At 41.4% G+C, this 20797-nt stretch overlaps 1 protein-coding gene across 7 annotated transcripts in view; it reads right to left on the minus strand.

The window, feature by feature from the left end:
- NTNG1 (netrin G1) overlaps positions 1-20797 on the minus strand; it is a 447853-nt gene that overhangs the window by 101620 nt on the left and 325436 nt on the right. For 2 of the 7 annotated variants that reach the window (XM_077277358.1, XM_077277356.1), the window contains one exon: positions 5412-5579. The exons of the other annotated variants lie outside the window; for them this stretch is intronic. In XM_077277358.1, the coding sequence (XP_077133473.1) occupies positions 5412-5579 (168 nt within the window). The remainder of the gene's footprint in view (positions 1-5411; positions 5580-20797) is intronic. 7 annotated transcript variants of the gene reach the window in all.

Consider the following 20797-nt stretch of genomic DNA (forward strand, 5'->3'; position numbering starts at 1 on the left):
TGTGATGCCATGCCTGGAAGCGAGGAAAGATCCCTTTAACAGGTAACACATACATACAACATTGTTCTGACTCCAGGCCAAAAGGGGGAGCTCTGATCTAGTTTGTGGGTGGCTTCCCTATATATTCTGGCTGGAGGAGGAGTTAGGAGTTCAGTCTGTCAGGGAGGAGTGAGGAGTGAAAAGCTGGTGAAGATGTGTGCATCTCTTCATGAATGGGTAGCATCTGACTCCAGCACGCCCCGTCATCAGGACCGGCGTGAACATGAATGGGGCCCTTTATATTTCCTTTTGCATCAGTTTTTGCTCAGTTTGTAAAGGGTCCATTTGTTTAATAATTGGTTTATTAGAAACTGGACATGTGAACAGAGTCTATCTAGGGACCCCCAAATTTAAGGAGCTTTAGATAATAAAAGTGCACCTAGCATATGGTAGGGATAAATTATTCAATTACTCAAGAAATGCAATTGTAGAGCCGCATCAGAACACAAGAACACTGCATCCTGCTCTTATGGTCCGGAACGAATTAGAATGCAGCATTATTTAAAAAAAATAAAATATGAGGGATTCTCAATGAATACAGTCAATAGATGTAAATGATATTATAGATGTCCAATTTCAATAAACATGTGTGTTGCACATGGTGGCCCTAACCAAGGTTCTGTTTTTATGGATCCAAACAGAGCCCGGTTGGATCACAGACTTATAAAGAGCTCAGTTCTCTGAGAATGGTGATTCATGCTAAGCTTTGTCTTCAAAAGTGATGGAAGCTTTGAGGCTCCTCCAAATCTAAATGCTATAGATTATGTACCTAAAGGAAACAGTCACCAGGTTTTTGCCACCTATTCTGAGAGAAGTATAATATAGAGCCAGAGACCCTGATTCTAGTTGTATGTCACTTACTGGGCAGCTTAATGCAGGTTTAATAAATTCACTGTTTAAACATCAGGATATTATCACTAGAGTACTAGAAAATCTGCTGCTATGTAGTCCTCCATATTCATGAGCTCTGTATAAATCCGCCCCATCACTGATTGGCAGTTTTCTGCCTATGCACAGTGTACAAAGAAATGTGCCAATCAGTGGTGTGGGTGGGGTTATACAGAGCTCAGCATTCAAAGAACTGCTAGATCTGCAGAAGATAAAACTAAGATTTTATCAAAACTGCAGAAGCAGCCTAGTAAGTGATATGTCGCTGGAATCAGGTACCTGCTCATACATTATTCTGCTCTCAGATGGGGTAACAAAAGCCTGATGACAGATTCCTTTTCAACAATAATATTTATTCCATGATGGTATACAGATTTTGCAGTGTCTCATTATACTAATTACTGGGCATCCGTCAATTGGTAAATGCATTTTAGCTGTAACAAAGCCCATGTTAGTTGGATTTGCATTTTGCAGGTTTTAGCTCTTGCCTACAGACATTCTGTGAATCAAGCGTCTCTTTTTCTCTCACAATAGAAGTCGCTCATCCTAATTAAGATGAAGAGTCTCGTCCCATTTCAGGCTCCTTCTCTTTTCTCAAAGGTGTGATAAAGGTTTGTATTCATCTTCCTCTCGCTTTTGCTGTTAGTTTGATTGGACAGACATTCGCATCTTTTGAGGCAAGTTACAGCAGAGGTGGGCAGTCTGGTAATGATCATTAGAATGAGAAGCATTAATTAAGTCTATGGAGAGGAATTAGTAACTGTAACATGTCTGTCATGTTTGGTGGAGGTGAGAACCCCAGGAGAAATGTCTTCAAAAAGCACAAAATATGTGGTGTAGAAAACACAGAACCTGTAATGCAGCATTTAACTATCTGCTATGCACAACGAGTCCAATCTAAAATGGAATGACTGTATATTCAATGATTGGAAATTCACAGTAGACATACCGAGTCACGATCAGACCTAAAACTCATACACAAACCAAATTAAATGGGTTGAGATTTCCCTTAACGCGGTTGTCCATGACTTTAACATTGATGGTCTATCCTAAGGACAGGTCATCATTGTCTGATCAGTGGGGGTGTGACACCCGGCACCCTCGCCGATCAGCTGTTCTTGGTGTCGATGGTCAGTTATGAAGCTGAACAGCACGGATCCATCATCTTAAATAGTGGTTGTGGCCAGGTACTGCACAATTGTCCCTATTGACGGAGCTGTGATGTAACGCTGAAACTGAGCCATTCCGGCCGCCGTCAACATCGAGAACAACTGGTCGGGTGTGCTACCCCTACCAATCAGACATTGATGACCTATCCTAAGGATAGGCCAGCAATGTTAAAGTCATGGACAACGTTTTAAAGGGGAATCCAGTGATTTTTGCCATTTTACCATGTTCTATCGTGTATTGAGTGTAGTGACATACTCACCGGCTGTTGTCTTCTCCTGATATCCGCCCCATTCTGCTCGCCATGTGATCACCTCTATAGCCTGCAAGATCACTGTATAGAGTATCAGTCACAACCTATAAATCTATGGGAGGCTACAAAGACTATTACTATCGACTGACATTGAGAACATTCAAAAAGTGACCTTACAATTGCTGTACCATTCGGCAGGTCATTAATACGGTAGCCTAGTGCCAGAGATGACCAAAGCAGGGCTGATACCAGGGGAAGACGGTGGCTGGATAGCATGTTACTACACTATGTGCACTCACATGCATGGTAGCTAGTACACGGGAAAATAAAACAAATCACTGCAATGGTCCATTAAATTACAGTTTTTACATTTCCTGTGAAACACAACATGATGCTTGTGTCTAATTCTAAATTCTGTTTGCCTATAATTCCTACACTTTACCTCCTGAATATTTCCCGCAGACTACAAAATGTTGACCCCTGACACCCGTTTTTCTTAAATCACTCCACCCGAATACAATTTCCTTTAATAAGGTTTGAAAACAACCTCCTATAAAATAAATGCACATGTTGTGTTTAGGAATTACACTCATGTCTTCACAATATGTAGTCTCCGCAGTAGTCATGTACACATCATTCCGATTCTAAATGAATCAGCTCTCTCTCCTCCTCTCTCAGCTGGAAATCTCAGCACCATCTCAGGCTAAAATAAGCTGAATTACATGCAGTCAATCCTTAGAAGCCAAACTTGATTCATAGAAATGATGATTAATCCAACCAAGATGAGCTTCGGCAAATGTTATGAAAGAAAAGAAAGCTTGTCATTTTGATCTACGAAGATGGGGCTTCGATACACAATAGCACCACAAGAAATAATTCACATTTACTGTAACATCTCATGGTGCACTATTACCCAGATAAGAAAATGTAGAAAATTACATAACAATCATACATAACAATATGAGATTCAATACTAAACCACAATCCATGCCCCTGGTATAACACCAGTGTAGGAACTAGAGATGAGCAAATCGATTGGCCAGTCAGGAGTCCTGGGAACCACCTCCAACCTACCAAATTCCCCAATACTGCTTTTGATTTTTATGGTCCATCACGACATGATCGTTGCCGTACATGACCTTGCACCAGGCCCAGTAATCAGATGAGGTGCCAAGGATTATAGTGGGTATAAGGCAATTTACAGTATGGACTACTGGACCAGATGCCTACAAATTGATTCCCTCATCTCTAGTTGAAACTTATATTCTGTTTTTAGTGGTTACTCTTCATGAAGATAATGCAATAAAATGTGTAAATGAAAGATTTTTCTAGGATTACGAAATAGGATTTACTGCATTTAGCACACACAGTACATGTTTGGTCTGTTGGGGCAGATATACAGGCCCATGAGGTGTACATAGGGTGCCATGCTACACGCACAATCTGACCAGTGGCGTAACTTGAAGTCTGTGGGCCCCAATACAAAACATAACACAGGGTTCCCAACTATCATAGGTCTTTTAAAGTATTGGGGGCTGATTCAATAAATCTTTTACCCCAGAAAACTTTTGTAAAAACTTTCAAAAGTCATACATTTTTTGCACAACATGGAGTTGCACAAAAAGGTTGTGACTTTTAGAAGATACCAGTAAACACCCATGTGAATGGTGACTCATCAATCAATTTGTAATAAAGAGGACATGGAGTCAAAAAGTACCAAAAAATAAACAAAATTTTATTCAAAAATATATACTATATAATAGATATTAATTACATGGGTCACATGTGTCCAAACAAGTGAATGAATCCATAGGTGTAATAAATGACCAAGGAAAGACTGGTCATTCACTCGCAATCACCCTATTTAGATCACTACACCGTTACAATGTCCATAGCTTAGCGTGCCTGTCATCCCTACATTAATGCAAGTAAATAAAGGCAATAATTATCCATTATCCATATTCAGTTCCGTCAGAACCTCGGCCACAAACCCCAACGCGCGTTTCGCGTACAAATAGTCTCGCTTCCTCAGGGGGAGTGATTGCGGTTACTTTCTGCTATATAGTATTGGCTACACACACTGTTACTAGGCTAATATTAGCAGGCTTACCATAGGCGCTTCTCTTCCTGTTTCCCAGTCTTTCCTTGGTCATTTATTACACCTATGGATTTATTCACTTGTTTGTACACATGTGACCCATGTAATTAATATCTATTATATAGCTATGAATTTTTAAATAAAATTTTGTTTATTTTTTGGCACTTTTTGACTCCATGTCCTCCTTATTACAAGGTTGTGACTTTGCTGTTTTTCACATTAGCTTGAATCACCTTGGAAGTGAGCAGAGATGACGAAAAGCCGAGGCGGCACTGGGCATGGCCACACCTTCCTGTCCAATTCATTAATAGTGCTGGCATTTTGTACACCAGAAATTATACTCCAGTCACTGACTGGTATATCATTTCTGGAGATGCACATGAAGGTGGACATCACTCAGAAGATGCACTGAGTTTATTAATTTATGCCTCTTAATTAATTTGGAGCATCGTACTCTAGCATCACTGTTGTAGTGTGAGCGTGCGAAAGGCCTCTTGGCTTTATCGGGTTGGCCTAAAGGACCTTTGGGGCCCCCTAAGCTACCAGGCCCAAGGGCAACTTCAACTGCTGCACCCAAGCGTTGGACACACTCTCAAAAAACTATCTTAAAGAAGACTGTGTTGGCCATCATAGATAGAATGGACTATGATGACTATGAGAACCCTACTTGTTATTAAATGCATTGATAATTAAATCGCACAATACAACATAAAAAATGCTTGGTCAAAATATCCGTGCCTAAATATTATTTTAAGTAGCAAATAATTTATTACACTGTAATTTTGTGAAACATGGAGAAGTAATGTCATACCACAATCTGATTCTCCAAACTCTGCTTTGTGATGGACATAAGAAAACGTTTCAAAAACAATGAAGACATTTTGGAAACTCTTAGTTTTACCCTGATGTCCATCCCCAACCATGCACGTGTGATTTGTAGAGCACGAAGAGCATTAGTGAACTGACCTATGCATACATTTACATCATCCAGTTTGGCAGACCCATTTCTGTGGAAGCCTCTCTTGCACTTCTCACAATGCTGACCACGAGTGTTGTGTCTGCAGCCCACGCAGACCGCCGTGTGTACAATCTCGATGTAAGTGCAGCGGTTGGAGTTCCCGTAGCAAAAGCAATCTTGTGAGGAAGGAGGTGGGGGGAGAAAGAGAGAGAGGAAGAAAGAAAGAGAAGGCATGCTTGGTAAGGACCATGTGAGGGGTATGGTGCTAGATGTCAGCATGATGTTGTGATACTGAAACTTAGAGGGGATTCATTAAAATTAACTAGTGCTGACTGAAGTACTTTCAGACAGAACATCATGCTGAAGTAAAACAGAGTTGCCTTAGGTATCACCAAGGGTGGTACTACTGCAGTTCAATAACTAGTCCCCCTGGTAGTAATAGAACTTTGACAGGCACTCAGTCAAACTAATATAGGTAGAATAAGCAATAGAAAATACTTCAGCCGTAATCGAGAACTCACAGAGAGTTCTATGTTTTTTTACCCACTAATATACAATATATTACAAAACAGGTGACCCATTATTAATCATGGTATTTAAAACATGACTCAATTTGCAGTTGGTGAGGGGGAAAACAATATTCTAACCCATTTCTGAAAGTAGTACTCTCAAAGAACAATCTATATCCTACAGCTGGCAAAGACGCCATGTCAGTAGGGTCAATTTCATTGAGAATGAAGTTGTCACATGAATAACCACCAAATAAAGCATAAAAAGACAACTTTCTGTCAAGTCTATCAGGCTGCAGTATTGGAAGGAAGCCAACAACCGCTCACACATTTGCCAACTCATTCCTTTAAAATGAAGCTGTTTTTTTGTTTGGCACATTTTCCCTGAGGCGCATAAAAAAAATCAAAAGTGTTTGGCACCGGATAGTGGAGTCATAAAAACTGACTTTTTTCAAGTCCGCAGCTACTGTCTCACTTCAGCTTTCCAGCAGAAAGAAGTGGTAGCCGGAGAGTGATCACTTAACTGTGTTAGATATATATTAGATGGGTTATTGATCTAAGGATTTATTCCAATTGCCATCTAGAAAGGGAAAGGAATTTAGTTTCTCTAAAATTAGGACAATTCAAGGTTTACATTTCCCTTCCTAAATGGACTTATGACTTTTTCTACCCTTAAAAGGTATTCATAAGATAGGAAGATATCTCCAATATCCAATCCTTAGGAGAGAGAATAACTTACCAGTCGCTGTGGGTCTGATCGCTGGGACCCCTAGCAATCCCAAAACAGGGCTCTTGAACCCAAGTATAGGGCTCCACAGAGACTTATCATAAATGCAGCGGATGTGTGCATGCTTGACTTCCACCCTATACAGTTTCTATGGGGCGGTCCGAGAAAGCCAAGGACAGTTTTCCACCTCTAGAAGAGGCAATGAATGGAGCCGAAGTTGAGCATGCCCAAGTGCACTCCATTCAAGATGAGGCTTTGCAGAGTCCCTATTCTTGAGTTCGAGAGCCATGTTCTTGGGTTCCAAAGCCTTGTTTTCATGTTTTCGAGCTCTGTTCCCAGTAATCAAGTAATACCTTATTTGCTTGGTAGGAAATTACTTATCTTGGAAATAATCTTTTAATGACTTTATCTATTGTCCCTCTGAAAAAGTAATTAATTCTTACTATGCCCTGGTTTAAAGCACCACGCTAGTATTTGCTTCTATTTTACCGCTGGAGTGGTGCTACAAATCTAAGCTCCCTGCCCCTAGTATTCTACTTACCAGCCTTCATCTGTTCTCAGCACAGCTATCGCTGGCCTTCTGCAGGTTGCGACCTGCTGGATTGCTCTTGTGTTTGCTGGGTGATCCGGAAGTCACAACTCAATGTAAGTCTCTGAGAGCCAGAACAAGGCCAGAACAAGGCTCTCATAGACTTGCATTGAGCGCTTGTGACCATAACCTCTGACTTATGATCAGTCAGAAGTTGTGGTCTCACGATGGCACAGCAAGACCGAGGTGGCACCGGAAAGAGCTGAAGGCAGCAGCTGGTAAGTATAAAACTAGGGTCAGCGAACTTTGATCAATGGCACCACACCAGCGCTGAAATAAAAAAATATTGGAGTGGTGCTTTAATAACAACTATATCTTAGTATTGTGCAGCTATGCAGTGACTTAGTACAGAAATTAACTAGTATTTCTACTGTATATGCAAAATCACATTTATGTCAAAATGTTTGCTAGAACATTATAAATATAACAGATTCATGTAAATGGATGTAACCACTTGTATCTGTTTGCAGTATAAAATACTTCTGCTGCGGCACATCAATTCCTGAGAGCAACATCAATTCCTGAGAGCAGCTCCTGCAGACCATGGAAAAGGGACTGGACTACATCACCTTATTAGCCATGATCCTCAAGATCTGCTGTAAAGGACTGGGTTACATCACTTTATTAGCCATGATCCTCAAGATCTGCTGTAAGGGACTGGGTTACATCACTTTATTAGCCATGATCCTCAAGATCTGCTGTAAGGGACTGGGTTGCATCACTTTATTAGCCATGATCCTCAAGATCTGCTGTAAGGGACTGCATTGCATCACCGTATTAGCCTTGATCCTCAATATGTGCTGTAAGGGACTGGGTTACATCATCTTATAAGCCATGATCCTCAAGATCTGCTATAAAGTACTGGGTTACGTCACTTTATTAGCCATGATCCTCAAGATCTGCTGTAAGGGACTGGGTTATATCATCTTATTAGCCATGATCCTCAAGATCTGCTGTAATGGACTGGGTTACATCACATTATTAGTCTTGATCCTCAAGATCTGCTGTAAGGGACTGGGCTACATTACCTTATTAGCCTTGATCCTCAAGATCTGCTGTAAGGGACTGAGTTACACATCACCTAATTAGCCATGATCCTCAAGATCTGCTTTATGGGACTGGGTTGCATCACCTTATTAACCTTGATCCTCAAGCTCTGCCTGTAAGGGACTGGGTTACATCACCTTATTAGCCATGATCCTCAAGATCTGCTGTAAGGGACTTGGTTTCATCACCTCATTAGCCTTGATCCTCAAGATCTGCTGTAAGGGACTGGGCTACATTACCTTATAGCCTTGATCCTCAAGATCTGCTGTAAGGGACTGAGTTACACATCACCTAATTAGCCATGATCCTCAAGATCTGCTTTATGGGACAGGGCTACATCACCTTATTAGCCTTGATCCTCAAGATCTGCTTTATGGGATTGGGCTACATCACATTATTAGCCTTGATCCTCAAGATATGATGTAAGGGACTGGGTTGCATCACTTTATTAGCAATGATCCTCAAGATATGATGTAAGGGACTGGGTTACATTACCTTATTAGCCTTGGTCCTCAAGATCTGCTGTAAGGGACTGGGTTACATCACCTTATTAGCCATGGTCCTCAAGATCTGCTGTAAGGGACTGGGTTTCTCTAGAATATATCACTTTAGTTTGCTGCTTATATGTATATACAGTACAGACCAAAAGTTTGGACACACCTTCTCATTTAAAGATTTTTCTGTATTTTCATGACTATGAAAATTGTACATTCACACTGAAGGCATCAAAACTATGAATTAACACATGTGGAATTATATACTTAACAAAAAAGTGTGAAACAACTGAAAATATGTCTTATATTCTAGGTTCTTTAAAGTAGCCACCTTTTGCTTTGATGGCTGCTTTGCACACTCTTGGCATCCTCTTGATGAGCTTCAAGAGGTAGTCACCGGGAATGGTTTTCACTTCACAGGTGTGCCCTGTCAGGTTTAATAAGTGGGATTTCTTGCCTTATAAATGGGGTTGGGACCATCAGTTGTGTTGTGCAGAAGTCTGGTGGATACACAGCTGATAGTCCTACTGAATAGACTGTTAGAATTTGTATTATGACAAGAAAAAAGCAGCTAAGTAAAGAAAAACGAGTGGCCATCATTACTTTAAGAAATGGAGGTCAGTCAGTATGAAAAATTGGGCAAACTTTGAAAGTGTGCCCAAGTGCAGTGGCAAAAACCATCAAGCGCTACAAAGAAACTGGTTCACATGAGGACCGCCCCAGGAAAGGAAGACCAAGAGTCACTTCTGCTTCTGAGGATAAGTTTACCCGAGTCACGAGCCTCAGAAATCGCAGGTTAACAGCAGCTCAGATTAGAGTCCAGGTCAATGCCACACAGAGATCTAGCAGCAGACACATCTCTACAACAACTGTGAAGAGACTTTGTGCAGCAGGCCTTCATGGTAAAATAGCTGCTAGGAAACCACTGCTAAGGACAGGTAACAAGCAGAAGAGACTTGTTTGGGCTAAAGAAAACAAGGAATGGACATTAGACCAGTGGAAATCTGTGCTTTGGTCTGATAAGTCCAAATTTGAGATCTTTGGTTCCAACCACCGTGTCTTTGTGCGACGCACAACAGGTGAACGGATGGACTCTACATGCCTGATTCCCACCGTGAAGCATGGAGGAGGAGGTGTGATGGTGTGGGGGTGCTTTGTTGGTGACACTGTTGGGGATTTATTCAAAATTGAAGGCATACTGAACCAGCATGGCTACCACAGCATCTTGCAGCAGCATGCTATTCCATCCGGTTTGTGTTTAGTTGGACCATCATTTATTTTTCAACAGGACAATGACCCCAAACACACCTCCAGGCTGTGTAAGGGCTTTTTGACCACAGTCACCAGACCAGAACCCAATCGAGATAGTTTGGGGTAAGCTGGACCGCAGAGTGAAGGCAAAAGGGCCAACAAGTGCTAAGCATCTCTGGGAACTCCTTCAAGATTGTTGGAAGACCATTCCCGGTGACTACCTCTTGAAGCTCATCAAGAGAATGCCAAGAGTGTGCAAAGCAGTCATCAAAGCAAAAAGTGGCTACTTTGAAGAACCTAGAATAAAATACATAATTTCAGTTGTTTCACACTTTTTTGTTAAGTATATAATTCCACATGTGTTAATTCATAGTTTTGATGCCTTCAGTGTGAATGTGCAATTTTCATAGCCATGAAAATACAGAAAAATCTTTAAATGAGAAGGTGTGTCCAAACTTTTGGTCTGTACTGTAGGTATACAGTATGTTACACCCGAGATGGTGTAAATCGGATAGTAAAACAGAATATGTTTTCTGGACAAGTAGAGATGGGCAGTGAGTGAAATCATATTGCCTAGAAGAAGATCCTGGGTCAGCTGAAATGCTGGGCTCACTAGTCGAAATCTTTACTTTTCATCTATTTTTCTACAGAAAGTCTTTTGTTTTTTCAAAGCAGTAGATCCATTTTAGGCTAGGACTACACAACGACATGTGTCACACGGCACTGATGTTGCAGCAACACACTGCAACATTGGATGTTGTCACGTTGCGAATGTGACACAGAGTCACAAATGTTTCCATATGCGTTGGATTTTCTGTGCCTGGTCACAAGTATCAAGGGACCAACTAGGCATAGATAACAAATTAACTCCCATGCAACATGTCACTCAATTGCGACTTATGTTGCAACTTGGCTTTTGTATCAATTGCATCAATTATTTTTGTATCGTGACTCTTCTTGAGCTGCTGTAGCACGTCACATGTCACCGTGAATATTTGAAGCTTAGGGTGTGTAGGTGATCGGATTGGACCCTAGCCTAAAGTGCATCCTTTCCTTTCCTTGATTTTGTCTAGAATTAATAAACGTCACCTCATTGCTAGTAAAGTATTCAGTAGAGCTCTTCTTTTCCTTCTCCTCACAGGAGTACCTGCATAAAGACTCATATTTAATTAAATAAGTTGGCAAATATGGATATCTTTTATTCATCTTATAGAATTTGGTAGGAAACCACATAGTTGATATTGTGGTGAACATTTTCCCCTAAACCGCATAAAAATGGTGATACCGGACTTTAATTGTAAGCCCTTACATCCAGTTTGTAATGTAAGCATGGAGTCAAGTTATCTGACATGATGTCATGCAGTGGTTAAAATAAAATGGTGAATGAACCTTCCCCACTTGAATAGCTGCATAAAATGATATCATCAAATAGAGTAAAAATTCAGAAAATCAGTAGCCAAAACTCATCACAGGGAATGAGCGTCAGCGATTCTGTTTTCTAGAGAATATAGTCAGATACAAATGGAGGAGGTCAATGTTTGACGGCCTAAAAAATGTAAGCAATGGGAAGGACCACATGACTGAAACACGAAGCAGATGAGCAATGTGATAGATGAGAAACCCAAAGACATCAAGTGAATGAGACAGAAGCAGCAGGCACAATCAGGAGGAGTTTGGGGAATATAAAATAACAATTATCTTTTATATCCAGGAATTCTTTTATTGTCATTGGAAACATGAAGAAAGCTGCAAATAAAACTAGTAATCTATCCTGCATTTGTGTACATCAGTTCTGTATATGTGTCTTCTTTTATACAATGTCTGTATGTAATACAAGGGTATTTCAACAAGAACATCTCTTGGCATGTCAATCACAAAACTAGGGTTGGAGTTGAGGATCCAAAAAAAGGGGACTCCTACTAATTTCTGGAATACAGTGGCGTGTGAAAGTATTCATCCACTTGGCTTTTTACTTATTTTGCTGCATTACAACCTGTTTTTAAATATTATTGTAATCCAATTTTGTGTGTGATGCATCAGCACTAAATTGTCTAGGCTGGTTGAAAAATATAGGAATAAATTAAATTTATGGGATCAAATAAATAAAATTTGGCGTGTGCATATGCATTTGCTATTTTTGCTATGAAGCCCCTAAAAATTTTTGGTGCAAGCAATTACCTTCATAAGTCACATGCTTAGTGAAAGGAAGTCCATCCATGTGCAATCAAAGTGTCACACGTCGGTCAGTATATACACTTAACCTTTTCTGAAAGGCCACAGAGGCTGCAACACCATCAAGCGAGAGGCACCACTAACCAAACACCATAAAGCAAGAGACACCACTAACCAAACACCATAAAGCAAGAGGCACCACTAACCAAACACCATAAAGCAAGAGGCACCACTAACCAAACACCATAAAGCAAGAGGCACCACTAACCAAACAACACAATGAAGACCAAGGAGATCTCCAAACAAGTCAGGGACAAAGTTGTTGAGAAGTACATCTCAGGGTTCGGTTATAAAAAAAATCTCAATCTCTGATGATCCCCCGGAGCACCATCAAATCCATTATCATCAAATGTAAAAAACATGGTACCACAACAAACCTGCCAAAAAAGGGCCACCCACCAAAACTCCCAGCCCGGGCAGGTAGGGAATTAATCAGTGAGGCAGCACAGAGACTAAAGGTAATGCTTAAAGAGCTGCAGAGTTCCCAAGCAGAGGCTAGAGTATCTGTCTATATGACCACAATAAACCGTACAGTCCATAGAGGTGACCATTATGGAAGAGTGGGCAGAAAACAGCCATTACTTACACACAAAAATTGTAAGGCTCGTTTTGAGCTTGCCAAAAGAATGTCGGAGACTATTCAAATGCATGGAGGAAGGTGCTGTGATCAGATGAGACCAAAATTGAACTTTTTGGCCACAAAGGTAAACGCTATGTCTGGTGCCAAACCAACACAGTTCATCACCCCAGGAACACCATCCCCACAGTGAAACATGGTAGTGGCAGCATCATGTTGTGAGGATGTTTTTTGACAGCAGGGACAGAAAAAATGGTCCAAACCAAGGGGGAGATGGATGGTGCGAAATACAGGGATATTCTTGAGCAAAACCTGTTTCAGTCTGTCAGTGATTTCAGACTGGGATGCAGGTTCACCTTCCAACAAGACAATGACCCAAAGCATACTTCAAAAGCAACACTTGAGTGGTTTAAGAGGAAACGTGTAAATATTTGGGTGTGGCCTAGTCAAAGCCCAGACCTCAATCCAACTAGAATTTGTGGTCAGACTTGAAGACTGCTGGTCACCAGAGGAAGCCATCTAACTTAAAGGAGCTGGATCAGTTTTGCCTTGAGGAATAGGCAAAAATCCCAGTGGCAAGATGTGGAAAGCTCATAGAAACTTATCCATTGTGACTTGAAGATGTAATTGCAGCAAAAGGAGGTTCTACCAAGTACTGACTTTAGGGGGGAGAATAGTTATGCACACTGAAGTTTTCAGTTATTTTGTCCTATTTGTTGCTTGCTTCACAATAAAAAGAAAAACAAATATTCACAGTTGTAGGAATGTTCTTTTCATGAACCCTAAAAAAAAAACTGAAATTCCCGGTTGTGAGGTAGCAAATCATGAAAAATGCCAAGGGATTGAATACTTTTGCAAACCACTGAATGTGGATCCTAGTTTTCAATAAAGAGATGGCTGTTCATGCTCCTAAATGTATCTGATAAGATAAATGTTCTAAAACATCCCATCATCGGAATGCTCCTTAATGGCCAATGGGTATAATTACCAAATTTGATGCTGCAGTAATAATAAAGGAAATATATTTTAAGTATAGTAGAAAAAATCGGTTTAATTCTAAAATTACCATATGTGTGCTTAGTAAGGTGACACATCCACTGGTAGCTAAGATAAACCCAAATAAGATCTTCATTGAAGGTCTTGTAAGGTCATTGGAGCAGAAAAGGGAACACGGAACTCCATTCTCAATGCAAGATGCTCCAGTAGACTCCTAACCTTTATGCCATGATCAAAGAGAACTTGGCACTCTTTCTCTAGTTGTTGTATCACTGCGCTTCTCACCAGAGCGGTCATATCGCCACTCACTGAGCTTCTCTACATTTTAGGCCGGGGTCACACTTGCAAGTGCATTGCGAGAAACTCGCATCAATACCCGGCACTGCCACCGGCACTCGGGACCGGAGCGTTCATCTGCATAGAAATACATGCAGCCGTACACTCCGGTCCCGAATGGCGGCGGCAGCGCCGGGTATTGATGAGAGAGACTCGCACGAGTTTCTCTCATTGCACTCGCAAGTGTGACCCCGGCCTTAATCATTGTCTCTTCCTACCATTTTACATATATGAATATGTTTTATACAACTTTACTTGTGGTTTATGTGTAGTCTGATCAATCACTGTGGCTAATAAACTAACATTGCTCTTCTTCCAATATATATTGGTATAATAAACTGGAACTATTATTGAAGAATATTGCTCTGTAATAGATGCTTTCCCTCAAGATCCCATTAAAAATGAATATTGTCAACTTATAACTGTATAGGCTGAATGCTGCATTGGGATGGATACAACAAAAGGTACAATAGGGAATAAAGACGATAAGGTCATAACTGTAATCTGTACAATATGTAGCACTACATTCTGTGTGAGGTATGACATTTCTGAACTTGACATATAGTTTTCTCTAGATACAAAGATGACACCATAGAAAAATCGACCAGGCTTTGTCATTACGAAATCTGGTTGACTGTTCGGAAAGCTTTCATTGATATCTATCCAGCCCATGTCAAAGGAAAATTAGAAAATGCATATATGACACTAGCCAGTATCTAGAATGTCACATTTGCCATAACAACCCATCAACCCAATACTCTACTCCTCTCCAAACAACTGGAACACAAATCATATCTTCAAATATCATCTCTCATTTCCTTTTCCCTTACTTTGCTATTCTTCTTTTTTCTTAATACGTAAAGGGGTGGTCTGAAACAAAAATTTATTTTAATCCTAAATGTCAATCTATTCATTATAACAATCTAATCTCTTTTCTAATATACATTCATTTAGTTTAATTAAAATGTTTCTATCATTTCCTCACTACATTAAATCCTTTTTTTTTATTTGTACTACTTCTTCCTTGATGACGTTTCATTTGAGAATTCTCAGTGCATGTAGGGATACTCAAATGAAGCTGCTGCTGCTTCTGCGCCATCCCAGAAATGAAACATACTCAGTGACCTCTGTTTCTGGGGCTAGTCCCAGCTCTATTTGTCAATTACGACAGATGCTCTGTAGGATCTTGTCATTGAGCACTATGCATAGTGACATTGCGCTCACCATCTCTGATCAGAAGTATCAAGCAGGAAAGAAAGCGCACTGTTAGTGCATGTTGTAAGAAGATTAAACAGTGTGCAGGAAAAGCAGAGATCAGCATTAACACCACAAGTGACATTGTGCAGTAGAGAAAGGACTAGCCCAGTCCCTGAAATGGAGGTCACTAATGATGCGTTTTTTTCAGGGAGGGGGCAGAGGCTTCAGCAGTGACCGCAGCCTTTTCTCTCTGATAATGATTCATTTGTGTATCCCAGCATGTACTGGGATCCTCAAACAAAGCATCATTAAAGAGGTTGTTGCAAAAAAAAATTAGATAGATAGTGTATATACTTAAAGTATATTAGAAAAGAGATTAGACTATGGAATTAAATAGTGATTTAGGCTTAAAAAGAACTTTTGTTTCGGACCACACTTTTATCACTGATGGAAAGAGCCAGTAGATATTATAGTATCTTTGAAAAGTGCTTAAATGTTTTTTTGGGGGGACCGATGGCAGGACATGAAGTATAAAATAATAAAAAAGCGTACGTTACCTATTCAATCCACCTGCTATTTCGGTTACGCTGCTCTTCTGGTTCCTGCTAGCCTTGAAGTGATGACGCCATAGCCATCATTAACATGACTGTTGCAGCCAATCCTTGTCCTCAAAGGTGACATTTGCATGTCCTGCCCATGACCTTAAAAGACAGCGATTGGCGGCAACAGTAAAGTAAGTAAGGAACATAACATTGTTGCTGCAGGATTTGTGGGAATTGATAGGGTAGTAATTCTATTTTTATTTTATACCATTTCCTATCCTTAGGCTAATTTTTTAACAACTCCGACAATCCTTTCAAGCTTCCATGATTCAAAGGTTTTTCCCATGTGTGAAATGTAGTGCATATCCACAAGATATGTCATAAAGATACAATAGATGATGGTCCCACTGGTGTCCTGATTTCAAAAAGACATCCAATACTGTAGATATGCCATAAACTTGCCTTCCTCGGCCTCACAGAAACATGGCTGACACCCTCCGACACCGCCTCCCCTGCTGCGCTGTGTTATGGCGGCCTCCACTTCACCCACATGCCTCGAGTGGAGGTGTAGGTCTTCTCCTTTCCACTAACTGCACCTTTAACCCAATACCACCTCTTCCCTTCCTCATTCTCCCTTCTTTTGAAGTCCACTCTGTCTGCATCTACTCTCCCTCCAACCTCCAAGTGGCCGTCATATACCAACCTCCGGGCCCGGCCACTGCCTTTATTGACCAATTCTCTACCTGGCTTCATCACTTTCTTTCCACTGACATTCCCACTATCATCATGGGTGACTCTATTATCCCCACTGATACCCTTCAATCAACAGTCAACACTTCATCTTTTGAACTTGCTCAGGGGTCTTCCTCAGCCACCCACACAGACGGACATACATTAGACCTGGTCTTCACCCATCTCTGCTCTCTATCTAACTTCACCACCTCCCCTCTCCCTCTATGCGACCACCATCTGCTCGCTTTCTCATCCCTGTCCCCCTCACCTGTCACCCATGTGCAGCAACATGCGCACCCCCGTATAAACCTTGCACACCTAGACACCCACACACTCTCTGACTCTATCCTACCACTGGCATCCATATCCTCACTCCAGGACACAGACAGTGACACGGCTTTCTACAATGCCACTCTCCATCAGCTATTGGCACGGTCACTCCTCTCGTTCATGGCATAGTGTGACATATCAATAGACAACCCTGGCACAATAACATCACTAAAAAGCTCTGGCAAATGTCCAGGATGTCAGAGCAGTATTGGAAGAAAACAAATTCGCAAGATGATTTCACTGCATTCAAACACGCAACACTCGCTTTCAAATTTGCCCTCACCTCTGCTAAACAGGCCTACTTCACAACCCTTGTTTCCTTCCTATCCTCCAACCCCAAACAGTTATTCAAAACTTTTAACTCCTTCCTCCGCCCACCACTGCCCCCTCCAACCTCCCACATCTCTGCTGAGGACTTTGCTACATACTTCAAAAATAAGATCAACCAAACAAGGCAAGTCTTTATTGTTCAACCGCCACAACCCCTTTGTATACCAGACCAATGCACAAACCACATAACCTCCCTCTCCAAGATCACTGAAGGGGGGCTTAATTGTCTCCTATCCAAATCACACCTCACCACTTGTGCAGTAGACTCCATCCCATCCCAGTTCCTCCCCAACCTCACACCACACTTATACCATCCCTAACCCATCTCTTCAACCTATCACTAACTTCTGGAACCTTCCCTTCTGCTTTCAAACATGCCACAGTCATGCCTATACTTAAAAAGCCAACCCTAGACCCAACCACTATGTCCAGCTATTGGCCAATATCGCTGCTCCCTTTCGCTTCCAAACTCCTGGAGCAGCACGTCCACGCTGAACTTTCCTCCCACCTCTCATCTAACTTGCTCTTTAACAATCTACAATCTGGTTTCCATCCCCATCATTCCACTGAGACTGCCCTGACCAGAATTACTAATGACCTACTTTCAGCCAAAGCTAATGGACAATACTCTATATGTCTCCTTCTAAACCTGTCCTCTGCTTTCGACACAGTTGACCACTGCCTCCTACTACACATCCTCTCCTCTTTTTGCATCAAAGACCTCACACTATCCTGGATCTCCTCATACCTCTCCAACCACACATTCAGCATTGCCCACTCCCACACTCCCTCCTCATCCCATCCTCTCTCTGTCTCTGTTGGAGTCCCCCAAGGCTCTGTTCTAGGTCCCTTACTCTTCTCAATCTATACACTTGGCCTGGGGCAACTCAAAGTCCCATGGATTCCAGTACCACCAGTATGCTGATGACACTCAGATCTACCTCTCTGGCCCAGATGTCACCGCTCTGCTGTCCAGAATCCCAGAGTGTCTATCAGCCATATCCTCCTTCTTCTCCTCTCGCTTCCTCAAACTCAATGTGGACAAATCTGAACTCATCATCTTTCCTCCGTCTCACAGATCTTCCTTCCTGATCTATTTATCACCATTAATGACATCATGCTTTCCCCCGTACCGGAAGTCCGCTGCCTCGAAGTAACCCTTGACTCTGCCCTGTCATTCAAACCGCAAATCCAAGCTCTTTCCACCTCCTGTCGCCTCCAACTCAAAAATATCTCCAGAATCCATCCTTTCCTCAGCCCTCAATCTACTAAAATGCTTGTGCATGCCCTCATCATCTCCTGCCTCGACTACTGCAACATCCTTTTCTGTGGCCTCCCTGCTAACAATCTTGCACCTCTCCAGTCCATCCTTAACTCTGCTGCCCGACTAATTCATCTCTCTCCTCGCTACTCCACCGCTTCTCCCCTCTGCAAATCTCTTCACTGGCTCCCATTCCCATTAGCATATCCAGTTCAAATGACTAATAATGACCTACAAGGCCATCCACAACCTTTCTCCTCCATATATCTCTGTCCATATCTTCCGTCACGTAATCTTCGGTCCTCCCAAGACCTCATTCTCTCCTCCACACTTATTTACTCCTCACCTAATCACCTCCAAGACTTCTCCCGAATATTACCCATCCTCTGGAATTCTGTGCCCCAACACATCCGACTACCAACCACATTCAGATCCTTCAGATGGAACCTGAAAACCCACCTCTTCAAGAAAGCCCACAGCCTGCAATGACCCCGCTGCCTCCTTTTCACCGCCGGAGCTACCGCCTCGCCAACACCGGAGCTGCCGCAACCCCCCAACCCATTGTCTCCTTTCCCACCATCCTGTAGAATGTAAACCCAGAAGGGCCGGGTCCTCGCCCCTCTGTATCAGTCTGTCATTGTTAGCTTGCTTACTGTAAGTGATGTCTGTAATTTTTATGTAACCCCTCTTCATGTACAGCACCATGGAATCAATGGTGCTATATAAATAAATAATAATGCTAATAAATGTACCAGATTGGAATGGCCCTAACATAGCAAATCTGCAATGGAGGCTGATTTTTACTGTTTGGAGAAGATCACTCTAACTCTCTTGTAACCTGATCAATGCATATTATCCCACATTTTATATGTTTGTGGACTTATTTTCACTTTGATCAGTGAATATTTGCTGCATGTTGCCAAGAATCATTGAAGAATATCATCCTATAGTAACAATTTTCTATTTGGAAAGTCCTGTATGTAAAGATACATTCTTTCTCAGACACTAGATCATGTCATGCATTAATCAAATGTATTCAGAACCATATTTCTCCATTACTTGTGGATTTAAAGCCTAGGGGTGAGATATGAAAAGAAGTTTTGATTTACACAGACGCTAGTTTTATATATCTCATGTAAATATGTTTTCAAGTAGCATCTAGTAATGCATTCTTCTAGAGGAGCGAAACCAATAAATGCTGGCTTCAAGTCATCTGCCCAATGTAAGGCGCTAATTAATTGCACAGAACAAATTTACAAACCTACCTGTTGTTAGTCATTATCTCTGTCTTGTTATGTTAAGAATTAGGTTTATTGATTTGGTTTTCACTCTGCAAGATCCACAGCGCTGCCTTTTTAGGACTTTTATAAAGATTCAATTGCCAAAGGGTCTGTTGTAAAAAATAGCAAGTGCCACTTAATTTAAGTTAGTTACAAGTTTTTTTCTACATCTTTCATAGAGCGAGGAGCGCGATCGATAGGCCTTTTATGCTCTAAATAGGTAGGATGAGGATAGCTGTTATGTACTGCTTAAATGATCAGAGATAACCCACAAAGAACATTGCCCATTTCTATGCTGGGCAACTTTTATAGTCCTGAATAAGATTGGAGGCTGGAATTTACTTGGCAGGTGCAGTTACAAAAGCTGTAAGCAATAAACTGATACCTTTTTGTGTTTGGATCCAATAGAAAGACAGTTTTTGTGCTACAAATACATTTTTACTCTACTAGATCAAATAAGTCCAACCATGATTTTTTTTACACCGAAACCTGTGTATGTAGTATGTTACTATGTGTTACTATACTCATCTGTCGCTGCTCTCTCCTGTTTCCACCGGCACTCTGCTTCTCTTCTCAGTGACATCATTGATCTTTAGACTCTACGGATCACACTGCGCTCTTCGTGACCCAGAAGTGGCTTTTATTTTGTAGGTCTATGTGCATCAGAACAAGACATCGTATGCTTTCATTGTAAAAGAGACTTCCGGCTCACGCATAGAGCATAGAATGAGTGATCCCGAGAGTGTGGATTGCCGTCACGTCACTGAGAAGAGGATCAGAATGGTGCTGGAGACTGGAGACGATGGTGATAGGGAAGTATGTCAACACACTGACACTACAGTACATGCACATATACACAGATATAGGTGATAAACAGGTTCATGGGAGAGATTCTTTAATGAAAATCCTCAGGCAGTCAACCTGTTCCTCAACCTGTCACAAAACTGTTTGCAATTGAATACTA

This window comes from Ranitomeya variabilis, chromosome 8 (genome assembly GCF_051348905.1).
Source record: "Ranitomeya variabilis isolate aRanVar5 chromosome 8, aRanVar5.hap1, whole genome shotgun sequence".
Lineage (NCBI taxonomy): Eukaryota > Metazoa > Chordata > Amphibia > Anura > Dendrobatidae > Ranitomeya > Ranitomeya variabilis.